Raw genomic sequence first — 23,389 nt, forward strand, 5'->3', positions numbered from 1 at the left:
GGTCATCAACTTGCCTCACAGACAGGGCTTCTGCCCAGAGGATATTTGGGAAAGTCTGTCATGAAGAAATGGCAGAGCAAGAGAAAATAAACTTAATATGCTTTCCTTTTCAAGCAAGGTCCTTTGGGAAACTTCCAGAATTGCAGAAGGCATGATCCCTCCTCTCCCAGAATGGATTCAGTGAAGACCTTTTCATACCACCAAATGCTGACTCTCCAGGGCAATGAGAAGTCTCTGTTGGGGAGACAGAAAAGGCAACTCCGATCTGGTTTGGGTTGGTTTGGCGTCCTCAAAGCGAGGATGGGATTCTTACCTTTATTTGCTTGGATTTCCAAGCGGTCACTGTGGTAAGAGGCGGTGGGCTCTGAGCCACAAACTCTGCTCAAGCTGCTTCTGGGGCGGGCCGAGGGAGGAGTTTACGCTGGCTTGTTAGGATTTAGGGGAGATTGCATTTTTTACAGGGCCTGAAAAGTCCTTGCAAGGGGGGCCACCTGGAGACTTTCCGAAGGCTGGGTGCGGTAGAATGGGGACGTGGGCATCCGTTAGGATCTCGTGTTTCTTCTGTAAGACCGCCTTCTCCCCATTTCTCAGTCGCTGTCTCCCAGCGTAATTACCGTCGCCAGCGTTTCCTGTTTGTCCCCCGCAGGTACACCACATTGCGCCAATAACCCGCGGCCCAGCAGGAATACACAGTGCCCTTTGCCAGTGCCGATCAGGGCTTGATTACACTTCACGGCTGTAATTCAAGCCTGCTAATCCTCCTCTGCGTTCGGAAAAGAGGCCTGTTCTATTAGATAAGCTGATTACTGTCTGGTGTGTGCTTCATGCCTAGCAGGAGTTGTTTATATGTGGAATTATTGCTGGTTGCTCCGTGCCTTACTGCTCCGAGTGAGCTGGCTGCGGGGTCCGGGGTCTCGGGCTTCACCTCCGATCCGGGAGGGGTGAGAAATGGAGTCTTGATTACGGCTGCTCTGCCCCCAACCTCCGTGCCGCTGGCAGCCTATTTACTTTCCTGCCCTGTGAACGGAAGGAACCAGATAAGATTTTAAGAGTCCGAGACTTTTGGCCCCGGGCCCCGCTGTCAAAGATCACAGAGTGAAAGGCCACTGCACCAGACGCTGCCTGTCCCCCGCCGCTCGGGGAGGACCGTGTTGGTGTGGTGTCTGGAGGGGCCGGGGGAGGGAGGACGGCGGTGGCGGGCAGAGCCGGGTGTGTGGCCTGCAGAGACCATGTGAACGCTTTCTCGCCTCCAGAGGTGTTTTCTTCAAAGCCACAGAAGCCTTGAAACCACCTTTGTCTTGCCCTGCTGGCCCATCGCGGGGCGGCCGTGCAGCCTGGGCCTGGGTGTAGCCTACGGCACCCTGGCTCTTCGTGGAGGACGAGGTGCTTGTGTTACGACCGTCTGTCTGCCAAGCGAACTTGGCGTGACTGAGGCTGCCCGCGCCCCAGCCCCAACCCCCACCCCCGAAGCAGCTCTCCAGGGAAAGGCGGGGGTGGGGGGTCCGTCCTGTCCCCAGACGCAGAGCTGGGCTTGTGCTTCCTAATGGCTCTTAAGTGGGTAAGTTCCACCACTGGTGGCTGTCTTACGGCATCCGGATGACGGGAGGACGATAGCCCTCGTCACCGGTGTACACGCACCCCTGGCCCTTGGCCTTGTCGATCTCTGAGTCGGCAGAGTTTGGCACCTGCTTGTGTCTTATGTGAGGGTGCGGTGGCCTGCCCTGGAGTGAGGGAGTAAGGATGAGCACAACTCGGCACGCTGAGTTGTGGAAAGATCCCCGGCAGAGGCGTTCTAAAGAGTCAACTTCTACACACCGCTGGGCCTTAACCATCTGCTTGTCTGCCTTCCTCCACGGAACCATCCGTCCCTCTGAGGCAGGCCTTTTGTCTTTTATTTCTGTGTCCCCAGGACGCCTGTACTGCCTGGGATGGGGGGGGGGGCGGTAAGTGCTCCAGGAATGATGTCTTTGACTTGGTGAAGGAGGGGCGCCCAGGACGTGCCATCGGTTGAGCATCTGACTCTTGGTTTCGGCTCAGGTCGTGATCTCAGGGTTGTGGGATCGAGCCCCGCCTGGGGGTCTGCACATAGCCTGAGGTCCACTTAGGACTCCCTCTTTCTCTCCCTCTGCCCCCCACCCCTGTGCTCTCATGCATTCTCTTTCTCTCTCTCTCTCTCTGTCAAATAAATACTTTTTTTTAAATTAATGACTGTATAAACTGATGATCTATTTCAGTCAAGAGTGGCCTCCCCGAGAATGATCTGCAAGTACAGATCGTTTCGCATGGCTCCCTGCACGTGCTTTCCCTCTCACGTACCTTTCCTTCTTTTTCTTTCTTGAAGCGAACTCTGGATCCCCAGGGGCATGGCTGTTCTTGGATGTAAAGGGCACGGTGAGCGGAAGGCAGGACAGAACACTGCAGAGCCAAGTCGCGTGTTAGGAAGGACACTGACATGAGATTCAGACAGAAGGGCAGCTGCGTTCCGTCCTCACCGCTGGGCTTCTGGTCTGTGTGATGTTTCTTGACCCGCAGACATCTCAAGTCTTATTTCATCTCCCTATTTCTTCTCCCTCGGCCTCTGTCACCTTCCTCTTAGTGCTCTCCCCTACCCCCACACTCTCCTTCTTCCTGTCCCTTTTCTAGGGAAATCCTTATCTTCAGGAGATCAGCGTACTCTCCGGATGGATGGGTTGTACCCCCAGAGAGAATTCTTTCTCTTCCGAACTTGAACTAACTTGTGCTTCTAGAAAAGAACCAAAGAACCACACAGAGGGCGTGGCAGCTGAAACAGCTCTGAAAATAAGCTGCGAAGTTCTAAGCCTACTTTAAGTACCGAGAATTGTCTCAATGTGCTTTGATTGATTTTTTTCTTCTTTGTTTTAAGGGATTATAAATGTTAGTTTAGTGGACCCATCATTGTATGTATGGCTTTAGGTTCTAGGTCAGAGCTAAAATTTAAGAAGGGATATCTCTAGATCCATGGTTGTGCGTTTGTGTCTCTGTGTGTGTGTGAGATACGTGCGCTGTCTTCAGAAGATGGAGGTACGAGCCGTTTTTTCCTTCTACACGTGAGCTGAGTACATGCTTGACTCTCAGAAGGATAACTGTCCCGGAAAACCACAGTTCGAAATTCGCCTTAGCATCGTCGAAATCATCTCCGATGTCTTGAGAGTCGAGAAGTGAGTCGTGATGTCGCATCCCAGAGACTCGGACCACGGAGCCAAGCCTGCGCAGCTTTCTTACAGGACATAACAAAGGACCAAACTACCATGTTTTGAGCGTCTAGGGTCCTCCCAAACACGGAATGGCCCTGGTAGCAACATGGCAGAGGGAAATCAGGGAAACCTCTGCTTTTCATTCTGTTCATAATTCTTCACATCCTGTCGCTGAGAGGCTAAATGACTCTGATCTCCTGCGTGTCGCTGGCATCCCAAATTTTAAGACCGGCAGTTTGAATGTCTGCCTAAAGTAGAAATCGCTAGGGCTTTAACCAGAGTCAGATTCCTGGGATCCTCTCTTGAAAAGGAAACGGAAATACATAAACGTGGTTGGTGTTGGTTTATGTAATGTTAAAATTAGCAAGTTTTTGTCCTAATGTTGTTCCACCATCACCTGTTGAAAATAACGTTTGAAGATGAGGGCAATCGTCTGAGATGGCTCCCGAGCTCTTCGCCTTCTCCAGGAAAAGGAAATGCACGTGATCCCAACATTGAGTGGTGTGATGGGGGTATCCGGCATCTCCTTCGCTGGAGGACTGCAAATTCAAAGCATCTTTCTTCTCACCTGTCTGAGCCCATAGGCCATTCTGATAGTAAACGGAGGCAGAGAGGGTACCCAGAGGTGGGGTTTGGAAGTTGGGAGCAGAGCCTGGAATTGGAGACCTCTCCCACCATGTGATGTCGAACCTCAAAACCAAGGTCTTACACCAGCAACCCAGTTCCGTTCATTACCAAACAGCAACAACGCACCTGCTGGGATCTCACCTCCCCATCTTCGGTTACGAGAAGTGAAAACAAATCCAGATTTTTAAAAAAGTGTTTGCACGACTGTAATTGTGATGGCTTGGTGCGTTAACAGTTTCTGTGGCTTGGGGGCTTCCTTTAAGACAGAACAGGGTAGAGGGTGTTGGAGCTGGATAAGCCACCTGTGTTGTTCAGAGTTTTCCTTGTTCGGGCTAGCTCCGGAGAGCAGAGACGTGACGTGCAGCAAAAAGACAGCACAAATGTTCACGCTGGCCTCTAACCTGTGAAAATTTCTGGCCGATAATTCCGGACCTGGCATCCCAGTTCAGCCCTGCGAGTGAGTCAGGCCGTGCTACTAGCTTTGCTCAACTGTAGGGAAAAACCCTAAGTCAACCGCATGACCCCAGTGTAGCCATGACCCCATCTGACTCCCCCCTGGCCTCTATTCCGCCTCTAAAGAAAGGGTTTCCTAATACCCCAGAATGCGCATGTGAGAGTAAAGGCAAATGAGCCCATTTTTGATAAATAGCGGTGTAAAGTTAATTCCTACCCAAGAAAAGATCATCGCGTCCTCCATTCTCCCATACCCCTTGCCCACACATCTACCCATTTTCACTTTGTGTTACTAGCCAGCGCCTCTCTTTCCTCCCTGATTCCGCAGACTTATTTCTGGTTGAACCTCCCCCGTGGAAATACGGGCCTTATTAGCAGAGAGCAGGTCCTCAAGTATATGTTTGTGGAACGACGAGCGGAGGAACCGGGGTCCTGGTCGCAGTGGCGTTGTTGGTACCGTCGCGCTGGCCAGTAACACTTTGCGCGGGTTGAGAGATTTGTATTTTAACGGAGCTGTAAGGCTGTCACTAACCATAAGTGGAAATGACCAGTTTGGCAGAGTCAAGCAGAGTGCCGCGGGAAAGCAGGCCACGCCGAAAGAGAAGAGCAAATTTGGCTTCTAAGGTTACCGTATGTCTGGTACCCCAGAGGATGTGAGCCCCGGCAGAGGCCTCTACGGAAGTGGGGACAGCTGGAGTCCCCTCTCCGATCTGTAGGGCCCTTGCTGAATGTCAGCAACCCCCCGCAGCTAGGGGCTCTCCCCCTGAGCCCTCGCTGATGGCCGGCAGGTGGCTCTGCGTAAACTTGACAGCGGCTCTTCTGTGGGTCAGAGAGATGTTGGCTCACTCGGTGGAGGAGGAAACAAGACACCGCTTCAGATAAATATAGTAAGAAACACAGTAAATAAGGCCCAGCCTCGGGGAGGCAGATCTTTAAAGGAAAATTAAGATCGCCTGTCATCTGTCTCTCTGTCAACCGTTGATGTATTTAGCTAGCGCCTTGCGGTGCTAAATGCTTTCCAGTGATGATGGTCATGATGGCCAGCGCACCTCCCCACCGTGAGAGGCTCCCCCTGTGGGAGAGCTCGGTAGGGGGAGGGGCTCCATCTCAAGCGCCCCGAGAAATGGGATGGGCCACAGGACCCTGCTCTCTTGTCCCCTTCTTCCGGATTTTTACCAGGATGGGAAAGCAAGTGAAGACAACAGCAAAACGCTCGTCTGAAGCTCAGAGCCTAATCGCTCCCATCTGCTATAGTGCTGTTTCCCCTCGCGGCCTGCCAGGATGCTTGCCGCAGACGCTAAGTAGCACATTATTTTCGATAAGTTGCAATCATTTACTTGAAATCTACTTCTCCCTTAAAATGTCCCCCTGGAAACTGGAATCAGCATTTGAGAAGCCCTGTTCAGGATGGGATTTGAATGCTTGCGCTCACGTTCAAGGAAAACGCAGCCCATTTGTCCGCCAGGTGTGTGTGCATTCAGGGTTTCAGCCGCTTGGACTCCGTTGGGAGGAGGGAAGGAGGCGCCGTGGAGATCGGATCCGTCCCGGAGGCCAGGCACAGGTGCTAAGAGGGCAAAGCTAGGAAATGGTGGCTCCGTAGCCTCTTCCCCAGAGCAGAAATATCACGCCTCCTGTAAGACAGCAAGCCAAGACCTTTCTTGGTCCCCGGGAGACATTTCTCTTTTATCCAGTGACTGGGCTAGTGAAGGCGTGTTTTGCAATCTGGAACTCATAATCTCACGTGCCTTCCCCCTCCCACCCCTCCCCCTCGCACCCCTTCAACTCCACCCCTCCCCCCCTCCAGCATTTCTTACTCAGCACCTCTTGCCTTGGACGGGGCATCTAGACACACCGTCCAGTCTGCCATCCGATCTTCCCCGTCACTCAAGCGTTAGTGATTTCAGAGGCTACTTGGAAGTTTCTAGAAGCAGCCAAGCCTCCTGATTCTCAGGCAGCTCGTTCGCCTGCGGATTCCGCAGCTCCGTGTCTGAGGACAGCGCGGGTGACTCATTAGCAGCAAAGCACGTGCTCGGGGTGGTTTTCGTAACGAGCGGTGATGGATCATCCGTACACTCTCCCCGGAGGACCCTGCCTGACCTTGTATGCATTTGTGAGATGGCTGTCTGGGGTCACAGGTGTTGTCTGTGGTCATGGAAAAAGGAAAGCTAATTGGCATATGTTTTGAAATGGACCTGGGGCACCCATAAATAGACCCGGTGTCCTTCAGCTGCGGCATTTCTGCTACCAACCAAGGATTTGCGTTAGGATTTCCCTTTCCCTTCTCCCGTGTCCCCATTCTGGTCCTCTGGAACTGACAGATTCAGCTGGCTGATTAGAAGGCAAGCGTTATTTTACTATCGTGTAAGGAAATGTCCCAGTACACGCCGTACAGGGGCGGGCAAGTTACGGCAGCCGAAAGGAATTTGCTAGACTCCGGCTCACATACTGTTCCTGTTCCTGTGTTTGTCTCCGGGTTTACAGTTCAGTCTGCCTTGGCTTTCCTCTGGTCAAGACAGAACCCTCCCCTCGCCCTCTTCCTCCCGGAGGCAGCAGAGTGCCCTCGGCTCGTCTCCACCTGCAGCTGCCCCTCACCACCACCCCCGTCTTCCCCGGTCTAGGCTGCAGGCCCCCCAACACCCTGACTGGGAGGCATCTCTTTCTCCTGCCCCTTTGCCCTAGACTTCCTGGATCTTCTCCCACCTCTGCTCGTTAGCCAGAGCAGTCCTCCGAGAGGCCCCTAATGATCCATCCTCTTTCTATCTGTTCTAAACCTTCTCCTTTTGCAGGAAGAAACTCCCCCTGGTAACTCTTGAGGCTTTTCTGTGACTTGCTTCTAGTTCTTAAATTTGCCCCTTTGTAACTATCTCTCTAACATGCTAACCAGCGTGAAATCATTCTGCCTTGTGGAGTTGCTGTTGTTCTTTCTCTTCCTCCTCCTCCTTCATAATAGCTCTGGTTGACTAGCCTGCCAAAAACAAAAACCCCCAAACCCAAAATAACTAACTTAAACAAAATACAAATTTATTTCTCCTTGTTTTCGTATAGTCCAAAGGTGATCACCCAGGCTGGTCTCTAGAGCATGGTAACTTCTATCTGGTTTCTCTTCCTAATGTGGCTTCCATTCCCCAGCCAAAGTTTGTGGCCCGAAGTGGCTGCTGGAGCTCCAGCCATTACATTCATGTTCTAGCTAACAGAAGGAACAGAGAAATGGATGAGAAAGACATTCCTTCTTAAGGACATTTCAAGAAATTTTATATCCTACCTCAACTCATTTATCACTAGAATTTTGTTACCTCAGACATGACCACATCTAGCTGCAAGGGAAGCTGGAAAGTGTCTTTCCTCTCAGTGACCATGAGCTCAACTAAAAAGTCAATGTCCTGCTTCTACAGAGAGGAATATATTGGAAGAAACTGACAGATTAACCTGTTCCATTGTCTTTGGGCCAGCACTCTTCGCCGATACCTTCCCCAGGTAGCCCCGCTCCCAGGTCCCATATAGGAGATGGATACGTGCTCCATCATGTTACATATCTTGCAATAATACTAGCATAGTCAACATGCACATTTATGTGAAATGATCTCATCATCAGTGGTAGTTGCAGTGGAAATGGTAATCTGAGCTTTAGGGAGTCCCTTTCTCTTGTCTTGTTCCAGGTACTAGTCCTTTTTCTCACACTTCAACTTCCCATCCTCTTTATAGGGTGAAAGGAATCATGTTTGTCATGGAGAGAGAAGCAGAAGGATGGCATGAAAGAGGCCGAAGGGATGGAGTGAACTAGAATGTTGTACCTCATTTCTTTCCTTTAAAAAAAAAAAAGATTTTTTTTTTGGTTTGCTTATTTATTTATTTATTTATTTATTTGAGAGAGAAAGAGAGAGAGAGAAAATGAACATGCACAAGTGAAATCACATTAAGCAGGGAAAGGGGAAGACGCAGAGGGAGATGGAGAAAATCCCAAGCAGACTCTGCACTGAGTATGGAACCCAACCTGGGGCTGGATCTCATGCCCTGAGATCATGACCTGAGCCCGAACCAGGAGTCGGATGCTTAACCAACTGAGCTACCCAGGCCTCCCTCTTTTTAAAAAAAAATTATTTATTTATTTTAGAGAGAGAGAATGAGTAGGGAGAGGGACAAAGAGAAAGGTAGAGAGGATCCCAAGCAGACTCCCCACTAATCACAGACCCTGATGCAGGGCTCTATTCCATGACCATAAGCTGTGACCTGAGTCAAAATCAAGACTTGGATGCCCAACCAACCAACCAAGCCACCCAGGCTCCCCTGTTGCACCTCATTTCTTGATTCCAGAGCCTGTGTCTGCCCTGCTGGAATCTGTGGTTTGTCCTCCATGATGTCATGTTCCTTTTGTCCTTGGGGTGTACACTTCGGTCCATGGCGTTGATCTGGCAGAGGTCTGAGCTGACCCCAACAGGGCAAGGGCACACTGTTACTACCCGTGTGCTGTGATTGGTGGAGTTCGAAATAATCCCAGAGTGGGTTAAGACTAAATCATCACGATCTTGTGTAAAGGTCCCTAAGGTCAGTAACACCTTGCATTAGGAACCCCACCTTTGAATTATTCCGTGGTTCTCAAAAACTGGGAAAGACTCTTTATTTCTTTATGTTCTTTATTTCAGACTAAATTCTGAGAAAATTGTTTGGAAGGTTGGAGGGGAAAAAAAAGTTTTGCCGTGATTGCGTTTGTAAATTCAGGCAAGAAAATCCCACTTGTCACCAGGAGCTAGAAAGGCCTTATGGTCCTAAGACAGCAAAATGATGTCACGATGGTAAGACCACACAGGACAGAAACGTGGCAACATCCGGTTACTTTTAACATTTTGAGTGTGGGGTTCCTCAGTGTCCCAGCGGAGAAAAGATGATTTTGAGGTCTGAATCCCACCCAAAAGTTGAAACTGAAATGTGCTTGCTCAAACCTTGATGATGGATAGTCTTTACTCTCTTTGGTTATATATTCTTTAATGGAAATGGGAAGCATTTATCTGAAAGATGCCTCCAGGCTGGCTTGTCGGACGCCGGTTGAGATGGTCTCAGAGCTAAGTGGTTCCCACAAGGATGTTTCTGCCTCTGGAAGGACCGAGCCCTCCTGAGCAAGCTCTGCCAGGTCAGGGAGACTCGATGCTTCCCGACTCAGGAAGACTGACGTCAGGGGCTCTGTGTGAGGGGGACACTCCAGGCTTTAGAGGAAGTGGGATTCTTTTTTTTTTTTTTTTTAAGATTTTATTTATTCATTTGACAGACAGAGCTTACAAGTAGGTAGAGAGGCAGGCAGAGAGAGAGAGGTGGAAGCAGGCTCCCTGCTGAGCAGAGAGCCCGATATGGGGCTCGATCCCAGGACCCTGGGATCATGACCTGAGCTAAAGGCAGAGGCTTAACCCACTGAGCCACGCAGGCGCCCCGAGGAAGCGGGATTCTTAATGTGCTTTGGAGAGGAATAGTAGTAAAGCAACATGAGGGGGAGTTAGCGAGGACAAACATTTGAAATTTATTCCGTTGGCTGAGGATCGATGTCCTGGCCTGTGATGGTGTGAGCATGAGCCCGCCTGGAAATCCTGGATGGTGAAGTGGAGAATGCGTGCGTGTGTGTATCTGTGCCCTCTTTGACTTATCCTGATTCCTTCTGGGTTGCTGATTCCTGAGACCACGGAAACCAAACTCTTAATTCCAAATCTGTCTTGCTTTCTTAATCTTCCCAAAGGGACCTTTTTTCAGTGGGATTGATTGAGGTTTAACCCACAGTTGAAAACCTACCAGTTACTGAGCACAGATATGTGCTTTTATTTTTAAAAAAGTGACCTTATTTCATCTTGAACAAGGATTATGGTGTGGTTGGTATTATTATTGGCTATTGGGTGGTAAGGACACTGAGCTTAAGGGAGTCCGGGTCATGGGGGGTCTTGTCCTGGCTTTGTACCAGACTCCTTCCTTTGTGCCGTGCTTCTGGAGCTCACGGAAGAGAGGCCTGGGCCCGGCCTCGCCCACTCTGGGGCCACGAAAGTACGATGGGCAAGGAAATCTGTTGCGTATTAGCACTCGCAACGAGGCGGAGAATGTGTTCGCCACCCAGGCTTCAGAACATTCTCGTCTTAAGGCAGGAGGATAGTGAGACCTTTCTCACTTTCTCATTGGATGCCTCTTTTAGAAACCACCGTTGTAGAGAGAAACATCCATCTTCTGGGAACGTACCGCAGGCCACCAACCCGGGGCTTCCTGTTTTCAGGCTTTTTAGGTCTGGCTCGGGAAGAGACCATTTTTTGAGTCGTGGGTGACCACGTGTGGCATGGGCCTCACAGACCGAGCCCCCCTCTCTCCTTACACCGCCAGGCATGGCAGCCTGAGGCCGAAGCCAGGGTGAGGCTACGTCCCCCTCCCGGCTTCGGCAGCAGCTCTCCAGGCCACGGGGTTCCCCGAGCGGCCATCCAGGCTTGAGCTCTGAAGGACTAAAGCCCCTCACCCGGCAGCCGGCACCCATCCAGAAAGGCAGGAGCCTGCTGCCCGGCACATGAGCCTCCCTTCTGCCAGTTGGCCCAGGGAGGCCCAGCGTGCCAGGCAAGGGACGTGTGAATGGGATCGGTGCCCAAGCGTCGCTTGAGAAGGAGGGAATGCATGTGACCAGAGCCGCGGAAGCCCAGCCCGGAGACAGAGATGACAAGAAAGGCGTGATGTGTTTCTCTAAAGAAAACCCGAAAACATCCACCAAAAAACAAACAAACTTTAAAATCATCTCAAGAGCGTGATACACTTTTATTTTCACCACCGCCCGAAAACCTCACACGAGGCCCTGCACATGCGGTGGCTGCTGGCTACGTGGGAAGAGCCCGAGCGCGTCTCACCGTCTGCGGGAGCCCAGCACCGCGCCTGGAGCCGTGGGACGCGCTCAGAGGTGTGTGCGGGACTGCGTACTTGAGGGACCTCCAAATCCCGCTGCAGACTGACTGGCGTCCGGACGTCCCCTTGCTTGGTCCACCTGCCTAGCAAGCCAGAGGCAAGGTGAAAGGCTCCCGGGATATCTTATTTTTGTAGCTCAGTCCATGGTGGCCCTTAAAGTGACGCCAGACTCGGGGTCCCGCCTTCGGGAAGGGCTTTTGTCAAGACGACAGCACCGGGTCACGGAGGATCTTAACCCCCCTTGACTCACAGCCCTTCTGGTCTGGAACATTGAGGGCGTTGAATTGTTCATCATTTCTATTTGTTTGATGGGCAAACTCTTAAAGACGCACAAAAATAAGCTTTTCCAGGATGTCTGGGTAGCTCAGTCAATTAAGCATCTGACTTTGGCTCAGGACATGATCCCAGGGTCCTGGGATCAAGTTGCGCATTGGGCTCTCTGCTCAGCGGGGAGTCTGATTCTGCTCCTTTCTCTCTCCCTCTCCCCACTCATTCTCTCCCTCTCTGTTTCTCTCTCTCAAATAAATCTTTTTAAAAAAATCTTTTGTTAATCTTTTAAAATCTTTTTAAAAGATCTTTTAAAAAAAATAAGCTTTTCCATGAAACCAGCAAGGGGTTAAGAATTAGGAGTGAAGAGCCCCAGGATACTCTAGTCTGAGCCTTAAGCCACTTGCGCGGGACTGCGGTCCCCCTTTTGGGGTCAAAGAATCAAATTATGTCATAGTCATTTCCTAGCTCAAGCTGAGGAGTTTCTGGTTTGCAGGTGAGTTTGGGCTTGTGGGAAACAAAAAGAACCTGGAGGAGGGGAGAGGGCACATGTCAGCCTATAGTTTATGGTGCCAGCCGTCTTCCCTGGCAAATTTCTACCCCAGGCCCTCAAGGCTGTGGCATCCTGTGTGAGAGGGGACCAGAGGAGGACAATCCCTGGGCTTCATGAAGCCAGAGCCCGTGACTGGTTCACCTTGGAGGTCCCAGCATCCACCTCATTCCTGGAGCCTTGCCGGGGTTTGCTCAGTGATGTACCTGGTCTGACCATTCCTCCGAGACCTCGTTTGTGGTCAGCATCCTGTGCCTGGCCCCTTCCCTGGGGGCTGCTGTCAGGCCTTCCAAGAATTCTTCCCGGGTACCCGTCACATGCCAAGCTCTCCACAGCACCCAGAGAGAGCCTTCACCATGGAGAGTGTTGGCTTTCTGGGGACACCCCCAGGTGATGAGTCCTGCGGGCTCTGACTTAAAATGACAGCGTAGATTTGCCTGTTTGGAACTGTCCAATTTGAAAAGGCAGGTTTTTGAGGTGGGAATGACAGGTGGCCAGGGAGAAGGCCTTCTCTCCCCAGTAGCGTGTTGGCCGGGGTCCAGCCTGTCACTGGCCTCTAGGGGAGGGGCACCCAGGGACCCACTGCCTCCCTAAGGGTGTGATGAGGCACAGCGCTTTGGGTCACACCATCCCCCATCTTTCCCTCCTTCACTCTTTTTACATATTAAGAAACACTTGAATACTTAGTGCTTAGTGCCAAAGGCTCGGGGAGGCCATCTGGGGGATCCACAGAGGCAGGACGGGTCCTCGCTGCCTTTCAGGAGCTCACAGCCTTGCTGGCAAGCCGGCAGGTGTGACCTGAGGTGTTCTGCGATGCGCTGTGGCCGCGGTGTAGACAGCAAGGGTTCTGGTGGCCCAGAGGTGTGGGAGTTCGTTTTGGGCTGTTACTAGGTAAGGTTTCATGGAGGGAGGTGCTGAGCTGAAACCTGAAACAGGACGGGACTGTGGTAAGTGGGTTTCTCTGGCTGAGAGGGAAGAGGGCACTCCGCCACATGTCACATGGCCCCGTGGCTCTGCTGCGGAGCCATTAGCAGGAAGAGGTATCTGACGAGGATCCGATTTGGAGGAATTTAAAGAAAATTAAGATGTCCGTGAGAAGCCCTGCCTGCCTTCCCTGCCGCATCTCTTGTCTTCTTCTCGTCATCTGTGCATCGAAAGACCTGGTGCGTGACACCCCAGACTGATGTCACAACCGCTTAGCCACCCTTTGTGAAAGCGTCCGAGTCCTAATGTTGTTAGGAACGAAGAGGTGGAACCCTAATGTTGTAAGAATAAAATGTCCAAGACCTAGGTTCTAGTCTTCCCTCTGTCCCATTTGCTTTGATTTCGGGAACGTTACTTTGCTGTTACCTTGCCTTTGTCTTCTGCTCTGAGGTTTGGCCTTCATGTTTTATAGGGCGACAGAAATCAGGGCACACGAGTACTTCATGAGCAAAGGAGAGGGGTGACTGATATTTTCAGGAGGCAGGCAGTTGCCTGTATTTCTAAAAAGGCAAGCACAGAGTGTCTGCGTCCCACACGTCTCTCCAGACTCTGACCCACCGGAGACAGCAGAGCCGCCTTGGGGTGAGGCCGGGAGGCTTCCTCTCTCCTGACGGTCCTCCTGGTCGTGGGTGGTGAAGACCAGCCCATGGACAATGGAACAGCCTGTGTGGGGCTTAAGTTCAAACAAAGACATTGGCCAGAGAGTGTGAGGGCATCCGTCCTGGGGACCACCTCATGTTCTTTCTCAAACCACCTGTGTCTCTAGTCTCTCCCACCGCCATGTCTCTCTCGCTCTAAACATTTCTCTCAGCCCACCTTTCCGTCCCTGGACTGCTGTCCAGTCTGAAGACAGCCCTCTCTGAAGATCTGCCCTGCTCCCCTGCCACCTGCGCCCCACGGGGAAGTTGCACCGAAGCGGGGACCTCTTGCCCACCCCTAACCTGGGGACTGGAAACGGCCAGCCCCTCCCTGCAGCACCGGTCCCCGGTGAAGGAAGAGTGCCCTCTAGCGGGCCGTGGCTGGAGCTGCCTGGGATCCGCGCCGTTCAGGCAAGGACAAAAAACCAGCCCACAGCCCTCCTGCCAATGCTCTTGAATATGCCTTTGGGTTTGGTTTGTTTTTCTCCTTCTCTGAAGAAAAATAAAGGAAGAAGAAACAGCAGGAAACCCGTTGTGAGAGCAGCTCCGACAGGGCTGTGACAGTCTCCTTGAATTAACCCCCCTCCCCTCCCCCAGCCAGCCACGGCAGCAAGGTAGAGGCGACATCAGATGCTTTTCAAAGGGCTGTGACAGTTTCTACATAAATCACTCACCTGCCTTGACGGGCCTCATGCACGAGGGGGTAGATGGCTGAGAAGGAGACTGACCCCTCCTTTGACAGTCATCACCAAAGTGTTAAGGACCTCGTTGGGCAAGCCCTCTGGACAGCAAGCCCACTGCAGTTGATGACATTTTCTGGCAGTGGACGTGTCCAGCCCTGACTCCTGACTGCTAAACCCGGTGCACACGGGCATAAACAGGGGACTTGGCCCTTTAAAACCTGGTTCAGTGAAAGCTGTTGGACTGGGGAGCCCGGGGGGGAGGGGAGCGCGCGGGTCGCCCGTCAGGGAGGCAGAAACCTGATCATATGTGATGGTTGCTGGATTAGGTAACAGCTCCGCTGGTGGAAATTGGATCTTGGAGGATGAGTGTTAACATCTCTGGTGTCCTGGCGAAGGGTTCATTTGAGTCTTGCATGGTGCCACAGAGATAAAAAGGGGCTTTTAAATAATCATTTTGTCTCCTACACACCAGGGTGCCGGCTTCCAGCAGTAAATAGGTAGCATCAGTTCTGCTTAGACATATCACCCTTTTCATTTATTTATTTAATGTTGGAGGGATTTTTTTTTTTTTTTTTTTTTTTTTTTTTTTTTGTAGTCGACTCGCCGAACAGTTTCCATATCCATGATTCCCAACATCCGTTTTTATACTGGTTCATGCGGATTCTCCTTCTGGGTAGAAAGAAAGTGTAGGCAGTGTACGGGTCCACCCATGCCTCCTGCAAGTGCACAGACACAGCCCAAGACTCGGAACCAGAATCTTCTATGCGACGTAGAAGATGAAAATGTTCTTTTATACTATTTGTATTGTTCCTGTATATATACACGCACTACATCTATACACACACATATCCTATATATTAAAATGTTATATATGTATGTATTATATATACACGTTACACATGTGTATTACATGCCTTATGTATACGTTATGTATATGCACACATACACACATGTGATATATGCACATACTGTATGTGTACATGCTATATGTACATGGGATATATACACACTGCATATGTACACATGATATATGTGTTTATCTATATTATATATAGCAGAGGATTCTGACACATTCTCTGAATGTTTTTCCTTTTTAATGATTTCAGTGTGATTTAAATTCTTTTATTTATTTATTTGACAGATCACAAGTAGGCAGAGAAGCAGGCAGAGAGAGAGGAAGGGAAGCAGGCTCCCTGCTGAGCAGAGAGCCTGATGCGGGGCTTGATCCCAGGACCCTGAGATCATGACCTGAGCTGAAGGCAGAGGCTTTAACCCACTGAGCCACCCAGGCGCCCCTGAGTTCAGTATAATTTAAAGACTGTAATTTTTTTTTTAAGATTTTATTTATTTATTTGACAGACAGAGATCACAAGTAGGCAGAGAGGCAGGCAGAGAGAGAGAGGGAAGCAGGCTCCCTGCTGAGCAGAGAGCCCGATGTGGGGCTCGATCCCAGACCCTAGGATCCCACCTGAGCCGAAGGCAGAGGCTTTAACCAACTGAGCCACCCAGGTGCCCCTAAAGACTGTAATTTGAAGAGGACTGCTTCTCTTCTCCCCCCCCCCGCCTTTACATTCTTCTCTTGTCATCAGGTCTCTAGTTCGGGACCTATTTCTCTGCCCTGAACTCCGAGTATGAACGCAAGCGTTGTATACGTTAAGGTGTGTCGTGCTCTATCATACCGGTTTCTTACCGGCCACATTTGGAAACCAATTTTATTAAATCTCATTAAATCCAAATTTCTTTTTAAAGAGTATTTGTTTGCAGGATTTAAAAATGACATAAAAGCTAAGTGGAGTGCTAACACTTGCACTATTTTTTTTTTTCCTCCTTAACTAAAGGTGTCCTTTAATATGTGGGTTGGGGGAAAACAGTCCCTATAGGGAATGCTTTGTGCTCTCTGACTGTCCTAAACTTTCCGGGGGCGGTGAGGGGCCCGCAGCATAACTTTCAGCATTCCATGCCTGTCTTAGCAATTTTCTTTCTTATTTTATTCAAAACCAGTTAGATTTCAAGCCCCGCAAAATGTTAATGAGATAGGTGTGCAGAGTTGGCGTGGGTGGTCTGTGCATCCCACTGATGGTTGGAAAGAAAAGGTAGGGGGGAGGGGGAGGGGAAGCTCTGTGGGTCTGTAAGGGGGAATGTATTCTCGGAAGGAAAGGCCCATGGTTACCAGCACAGCGCCCGGAGGGAACTGGGCCAGCGCTGTGGTCTGTGGGTGCCTATCTCTGCTTCTCCTGCTTCTCTCAGAACGGATCGTAGGCTGGCCCTGGGGGGGGGACGCTGCTCTCTTTCTCTCTGCTACCTGCGTTGGGACCAGAAATTATTATAAGATGTTTCACGTGCACAAAGAATTGGCTATGGAAGGACCAGGAGGATGCGCTTGGAGGCATTTCCACTGGCTCAGCATCGGGGGTGGGGGGAGGGAGGTGGCAGTTAACTGTCAGCTTTGGGGATCTGCTCCCCTAGAGTGTTCAGCACCTTGTGGAAGATATGAAACACGAGATTCGGTAGAGCAGATTAGAGAGTAGAATTTTTCACAGTTTATTTAATGACCAAGCTAAAGTGGAATAATTACATTTGTTTATGAAGAATAGCCCGGAGATGAATCTTTGATGTGACCCCTGAATGTTTTTGTTGATAAAGCAATTAAAATTCACTAAATAAAATTCAGTGGAGAAACACCCAGAAGACCCCACACACGAATGTTGGTTGTCACCCGTGGAGGTGAGGAAGGAGGAGCTTCTGGGCTCCCCTGCCAGGTGCCCAGGTGGTCCCATTATTTTCTGCACCGTTAGGGACTGGAAAGTTCTCTGATTCAGGAAATGGGTAGAGCATTGAATTATTTTCTTAAGGGAACCTCTGTGAGTGGCGATAGGTTCTTCAGAGGATTTGGGAGGTTTGGGTAAATGAATTCAAGGCACAGAATAACATGACTAAATGTTATCCAAAGCCTGTCCAAGGGGCAACTTCACCTCCTGAAAGAAGGATTTTGCTGGAAGGACGTACCCAACACAAACCTCCACAAGGCTGTTACCCATACGCGATTTTATTCTAGGCGGGCAGAAAATTCAGGACTCAGGTGTGAGAGGAGAGGAGTCTGAATCCAGAGGCGTTACGTGTTTGTGTACAGGTGCGGGCTTCCGTCTTTCCTCCCCGGCCAGCCACCTTCCCCCTACCCGCCCTGCACCCCGCCCCCGATTCCTCACTTCACTGCTTTTCTCCTGGTGCCTTTCATCTCTGCTCCTTGCCGCCACTCCTGGGCCATGTGGCTCCTGGGCCGCTTGACTGTCTCCTGTTTCATGAAAGCCATTTGCAGGGTCCCCCACAGCACAGGAATTGGGATTTCCTTCTGAACAATGCTCAAGGTTGGTTCTTGTCGTGTCTGATGGAAGCCAGGAGCATGTGGTTCTGCTTTTATCGTACGGGATGGAACGCCCCGAACAGCTCGGCGTCCCTGTCTCGAGCTCATAGTCACGCCCGCGTGGGTCTGTCGTGCGAGGGCTCAGGAGACAGCTAGAATGGGCAGCACCCCCTGGGGCTCCCCAGATGCACCCCACCTGGAAACAGCTCTTGATTCTCTGGTTGTTCAGGCGCTCCCTGCTGTCCCCGTCCCTGTCCGTGGCTCCTTCTCCCCTGCCTGGAATCACTCCCCTCCTTTCTCCTACCTTACCCCAAATTTTTTTCAATTTTTTTTTTAATTGGATATTCTTCTCATGTTCCCTCACAACAAAGACTTGGCTGCTGACAGCTAAACTGGGTTTAGATGAGTGATTTATTTTATAGCAGGTTGTATGACGGTAGTAAAAAGAGACTGCCTAGCTCTTCTGCTGATTTTACTAAAACACTTGATCTCTTTCCGTCCCAGCCCTCTTCCCCCGACCCAGATGGCCATGGGGTTTTAATAAAAAGCAGCCAGATCATTGATCGGAGTCTCCTCCATCCTACGTGATTTCTCTGAATACCTGAAATAGCTTGTCCAGTGCCCCCCACCGCCCATTTCCAATAGGATAGTCATCACCCGGAACGAAGAGATCTCAGTGTCCAGAGGAAAACATCCCCGCTTGATGGCCAGTCTGTCTTCCTGCTCTTTTATTTGCTTATTTTGTTTTATTTTTTTCTTGAAGAATAACTGACATATAATAGATCTTCTTGCTGTTTTAAACTTCTCTACTTTCCGTGCTGGTCTAGGAGAAAGGTCTGAAGATTCCAGTCCAAAACAACTGGATTCACTTGGCGTAGGTCATTTTGGAATTGAAAACTTGGGCGGTTTAAGTAGTACAAAGTCAACAAGTGTAAAACCACAAACTCACAGAAAACTAAAATTAGCAACAAAGAAGGAAATGTCTTGCCTTGAATTAAAAATTTGGCAGTTTGGGGATGAATGTGAAAATTCTTTTCTGCTATATTAATTTTTTGCACTTTTGAAATTTCTTGTGGTAATATCTGCATAATACGAGTTAACATTTTACCTGATTTTCATGTCTAGGGTATAGTTCAATGACATTAAATGTACTCACCACCCCTCTTGCCTACGGGAAACTCTGTCCCCATGAAACACTGACTCCCAGGACCCACTCCCCTCCACTGTCTGCCTCCAGGAACTGGGCCGTACTGGGTAGCTGTCCTAAGTGGAGCATCGTGCACTTCTGCAACCAAGTCAGCCTCTGTTTGCCTTCCCTCCCCCTCCTGGTCCCTCTGGCCTGGCCCTTTGCCCCTTGCGCACCTGCCACATGGCGAGCCCTTTGGTCACTCGCTGCACCAGTGACGCGACATTGCTTTTTGTTTTCTTCACGTGCTCGTGTGGGTTACCATTGACCCTCCCCTCCTCTGTGTCCCCCTGCAGTCTTGAGTATCCGGGGAGCCCAGGAGGAGGAGCCGACAGACCCCCAGCTGATGCGACTGGACAACATGCTGCTGGCGGAGGGGGTGGCAGGCCCCGAGAAGGGCGGTGGCTCGGCAGCGGCGGCGGCGGCGGCGGCGGCTTCGGGGGGCGCGGGCTCCGACAACTCAGTGGAGCACTCCGACTACAGAGCCAAGCTGTCCCAGATCAGACAGATCTACCACACGGAGCTGGAGAAGTACGAGCAGGTAACCGCGGCCATGGGGCGTCGGGCACCCCGGCCCTTTAGGAAGGAGGCTGAAGAGCCACGGGCCTGGGGGCCTTGCAGAGTCCCTAGGACCAGCCTCTGCATTTCTGCACCCAGTCCCTGGCCGCACAGGAGGCCACAGAGTCCTCAGTCTCCCCTATTAAAAACCCAGGCATGCTGGCCGTAAGGGTGTTTGAAAAACTTAAGTTGTCCATGATGATCTCAGGAAGCATTAGGAGTCAGTATAAGAAATGTTGACGCTGGAGCTCTGGAAGGTCATTCGCCCATGACCTGCAGCCCAGGTCTCACAGAGTGAGAAAGGTTATTAGCAGAGTTACCCCCAGACCTGCGGGGAGGTCAGTGGACTCCTCCAACCTTCTTTTGCTCCTTATCTGGAGAGGATTCCTCTTCTTCCGGGTGCTCCTGGAATCCTATGGGAAAGGATACAAAAACTTGGCCTTAAAGTCCCTTGCTCTACCCAGACTCCACTCGAGTGAGAGTCAGACATGTTTATTTGGTATATGACATGGAATGCAGTTCTCACCTCCCTCCATAAGAAGAGTAGAGAAGGGCTGAGGGCACCCTGTAGTCAGCAAAGTTGGATTCCAGTCCTCACACGCCACTGATGGTCTGTGGGACACGGTGGCTCACATAGTCTACCCAAAAGCTGGTGGTGAATGGCCAAGAGCTATAAATTCGGAGTCAAGTGTATCACAGGACCATGAAAACCATATGAAGGCGAGCATAGGGAGGCTTTAATGACAAGGCAGTATATAAATGTAAGGTACGCTAATTATAATAGAGCTGCTCTCGCCAAGAGACCCTCTCCCTACACACACACACACACACACACACACACACACACACACATACTCACACAAGGAACTCTATGTATCAGTTCTGCTTCCTCGGGTCCATATGAGCGATACTACTTTAATAGGAGTCATTTCTTCCATCAGTAGGTGATGGATACATTTATTGTCACTTTGCTGGATGTAACATTATCCTGAAATTCAACAGTTAACCCACTTTGCTTGAATTCTTAGCTTTCTGGTTTCCCCTTCTTTTCTAAGAGTCTCAAAAGAAGAGGGAGAAAAAAACCAAAGGCAGAAGATCCTCTCTGGTCCCCTTACGACTGTCTAGGTAGAAGGCAAATGCAAACTTAATAGAAAATTTAAAGTTTAAAACAGAAATGGGCATTTTAAAATTTAAAGTGGAGAAAGTTTCATTATTGCACTCCTATCTACCTTCGAAATGAATTTCTACCAAGTCCCTTCTTTTATGATATGGGGGGGAATTGCCGTGAAGCTTGCAGCCAAGCGTGGTGAACCCCAACCGTCAGATAGGCGAGGGGAGGGTTTGAGGGGAAGAGCAGCGATCTTACGATAAGAACTCGTGAGTCATTGCCCTTTGCCTTCTCAGGAAAGAACAGATGTTCTTGCCACAGTGTTGGCTCCTGTAGATCTCAGGGATCTCAGGGAATGCTGAGCCCAGAGAGCTGACTGCTTCCTGAAGGTTCCCTAACCTGATCCATCCTGTTAGAGTTCAAAGTCGGCCCTGACCTATAGAATAGCTTGGGAAGACAGAGAGACATTTCCCGTAAAGGTCCCTAGCTGTCCTCTTGAGTTCTCCATACTCAGTGCTGTTCCTACCTTACCTTTAAGACTAAGCCTGGTTTTCTGACAAAACAATCTATCCAGACCTGGAGGGCAGGTCTAGGTAGTCCCAGCACACTCCAGAGGTACAAGGAGAGCCCAGAGCAGGGCCTTCCCGCCTCTAAACCCATGACGGGGTTGGATGTTAGCCAGGCAGCTGTTGAAAGCTGGCTCTATTCTTAGCTCAGGTTCCCAGCAACGCACAACTGACTGCTAACTTTTGCCGACACACTTGCCCTTGTTGCTCAAGGTCATGCTGTGGTTGGGTACCCAGGATGGGCATGGTCAGCCTCTCCATTTTGACACAGGCGAGGAGGTGGAGATCAGAGGGCTTGCACAGTGTATGTGGGTCACACATGCAGTGAGGGACAGGGATGGCCCTGGAATCCAGTTTCTGACCCTTGGTCTAAGGGTTCTCACTGGAACCCCACCTGACGAGTAGCACTCCATACAGAGAGTGTGACTTGCTTGAACAGTGAAGGAGCCAGATTATCCTCTGTGACTTCTGTGGACAAGATTGATAATTGGTACCTAGGCGAGACTAGGGGTAATAGTATTCTCCTTCAGAAGCGTCTCATCACTCTCTACCTGTTTTGTATAATAAAGAGTGTGGAAATCAGAAACTTCAGGAAAAACTCTCATTGCTACAGAACAAATTACGTATGTGGGGGGTAATCATCCATATCTCTTATTCTTAAAAATACAAAAAAAAATCACTTCCTCAATTATATGGACATTTTCGGGCTAAGAACTGAAGTCCTACTTAACACACTTTGGGCACTTTGTAATTTATTAGTCTTATTTATATTGTTATAGTAAATAGCGGATTGTAGGGAAATTAGGCCATGAAGCGCCGAGCTAGTATGTCTGGGAGATTTGGCTTGTTCATTTTTCTGTGGCCACTCCTCGTGGGAGCTTTTTTAAAATCAGGAGATCTCAGGGGCACCTGGGTGGCTCAGTCGGCGAGGCATCCCACTGTGGATTTGGGCTGAGGGCATGAGATTGAGCCCTGGGCCGGGCTCCGGGCTCCGGGCTCAGTCAGGGGGTCTGCTTGAGATTCTCTTCCTCTGCCCTTCCCCCCGCTGCTCGAGCTCTCTCTTTCTCTCTCTCTAAAATAAATAAATACATAAACAAAAGCTTTTAAAAAATGAAATCAGGAAACCTCAGTAAAGTAAAAATGTTGCTCTCTACTTTAGTGGTTGGATGGGTGAAGTTGCCAAATGGGCTATTAATTGTTGACTCTTGATTTTTGTTTTGTTTTGTTCTTAGTACGGCAGTGAGGGGTCACTCATCCATCAGTTAGTGCTCTGCTCATTAGCTACCATGGCCCTCCTCAACCCCACCCCTTAAAAAAAAAAAGAACCACCTACCTGAATCTGCCATTATTTCACCCTGAGGTTATTAAATAAAGAAAGCGTCTAGAGATTTTCATTAGAAAGGAACGAAGGAAATGATTTTCTTCGGTAAACGGTGCTGGGAAAATGCTTCTCCAGCAGATCACGGAGGTGGGGAGGTATAGAACTGGCGTCTGGTAATAGACGAAGCCATGATGTCCGAAGGCTGAGCGTTATTCCAAGCCGTATTTAAGAAAACGATACTCTTGGCGCTTTGCAGTGTTCTCCAGCTTTTGTAAGTAACGCTGCTGGGGCGCGGCCAGGGCTAAACTGGTAGGGCTGATCCCAGGCTGGGTTAGTTATTTCACAGCTAAGAGGGTCCTGAATCCCATTTATGTTCTTTGCTGGGACTGGCACCAGATCCAGTCCGAAGGAGGAAGGGAAGAAGACTGGCTAACCAGAGGGCAGGAGGGAAGCTTGAAACTCTGGCACCTCGAGCAGGACACCTGGGAGGGCTGGTCTGTAGTCAGTGGCTCCCAGAAACACCCTTGACCTGGAACTTGGGCAAGGTTCAGAGGATTTCCCTTCGAAATCTTCAACTCTCTAGGGGCACCTGGAGTGAGTGTGAGGTCCCAAAAGTCACTGTCCACAGCAGAGGCTTCCCCACCCTTGACCCCATCCCAGAAGCTCTCAGTCTGTGAGGGTCCTCGTTAATGAGTCGTTGTCACCCCAGCTCTTCCTGTCACTGTCACATCAGGAACGCCTGACCCAATGGGGGCAGCCCCGATTCCAAAGCTACAGGCTTGTGAGATCTGAGGAGGATGTGGTGTGTGGGTCGGTCAGGTCCCGGAGAAACCTGGATCGTTCTGTCCTGGCCGTCTGAAGCGGACTTGGAACTGGTCTCCGCTCTCTGCTGTGTGTTCGGAGCAGCTGTTCGGCAGCTGCCTTGTTCCACCTCCTCGGTGGGTGGAAAGACCCCACTGTCTG

The 23,389-nt window shown here is 50.4% G+C and overlaps 1 protein-coding gene across 4 annotated transcripts in view; it reads left to right on the plus strand.

Moving 5' to 3' along the window:
• Positions 1–23,389, plus strand: part of PBX1 (PBX homeobox 1) — a 308,878-nt gene that overhangs the window by 205,595 nt on the left and 79,894 nt on the right. For all 4 annotated transcript variants that reach the window (XM_045982818.1, XM_045982820.1, XM_045982819.1 and 1 more), the window contains one exon: positions 19,170–19,414. In XM_045982818.1, the coding sequence (XP_045838774.1) occupies positions 19,170–19,414 (245 nt within the window). The remainder of the gene's footprint in view (positions 1–19,169; positions 19,415–23,389) is intronic.

Source organism: Meles meles, chromosome 17 (genome assembly GCF_922984935.1).
Source record: "Meles meles chromosome 17, mMelMel3.1 paternal haplotype, whole genome shotgun sequence".
Lineage (NCBI taxonomy): Eukaryota > Metazoa > Chordata > Mammalia > Carnivora > Mustelidae > Meles > Meles meles.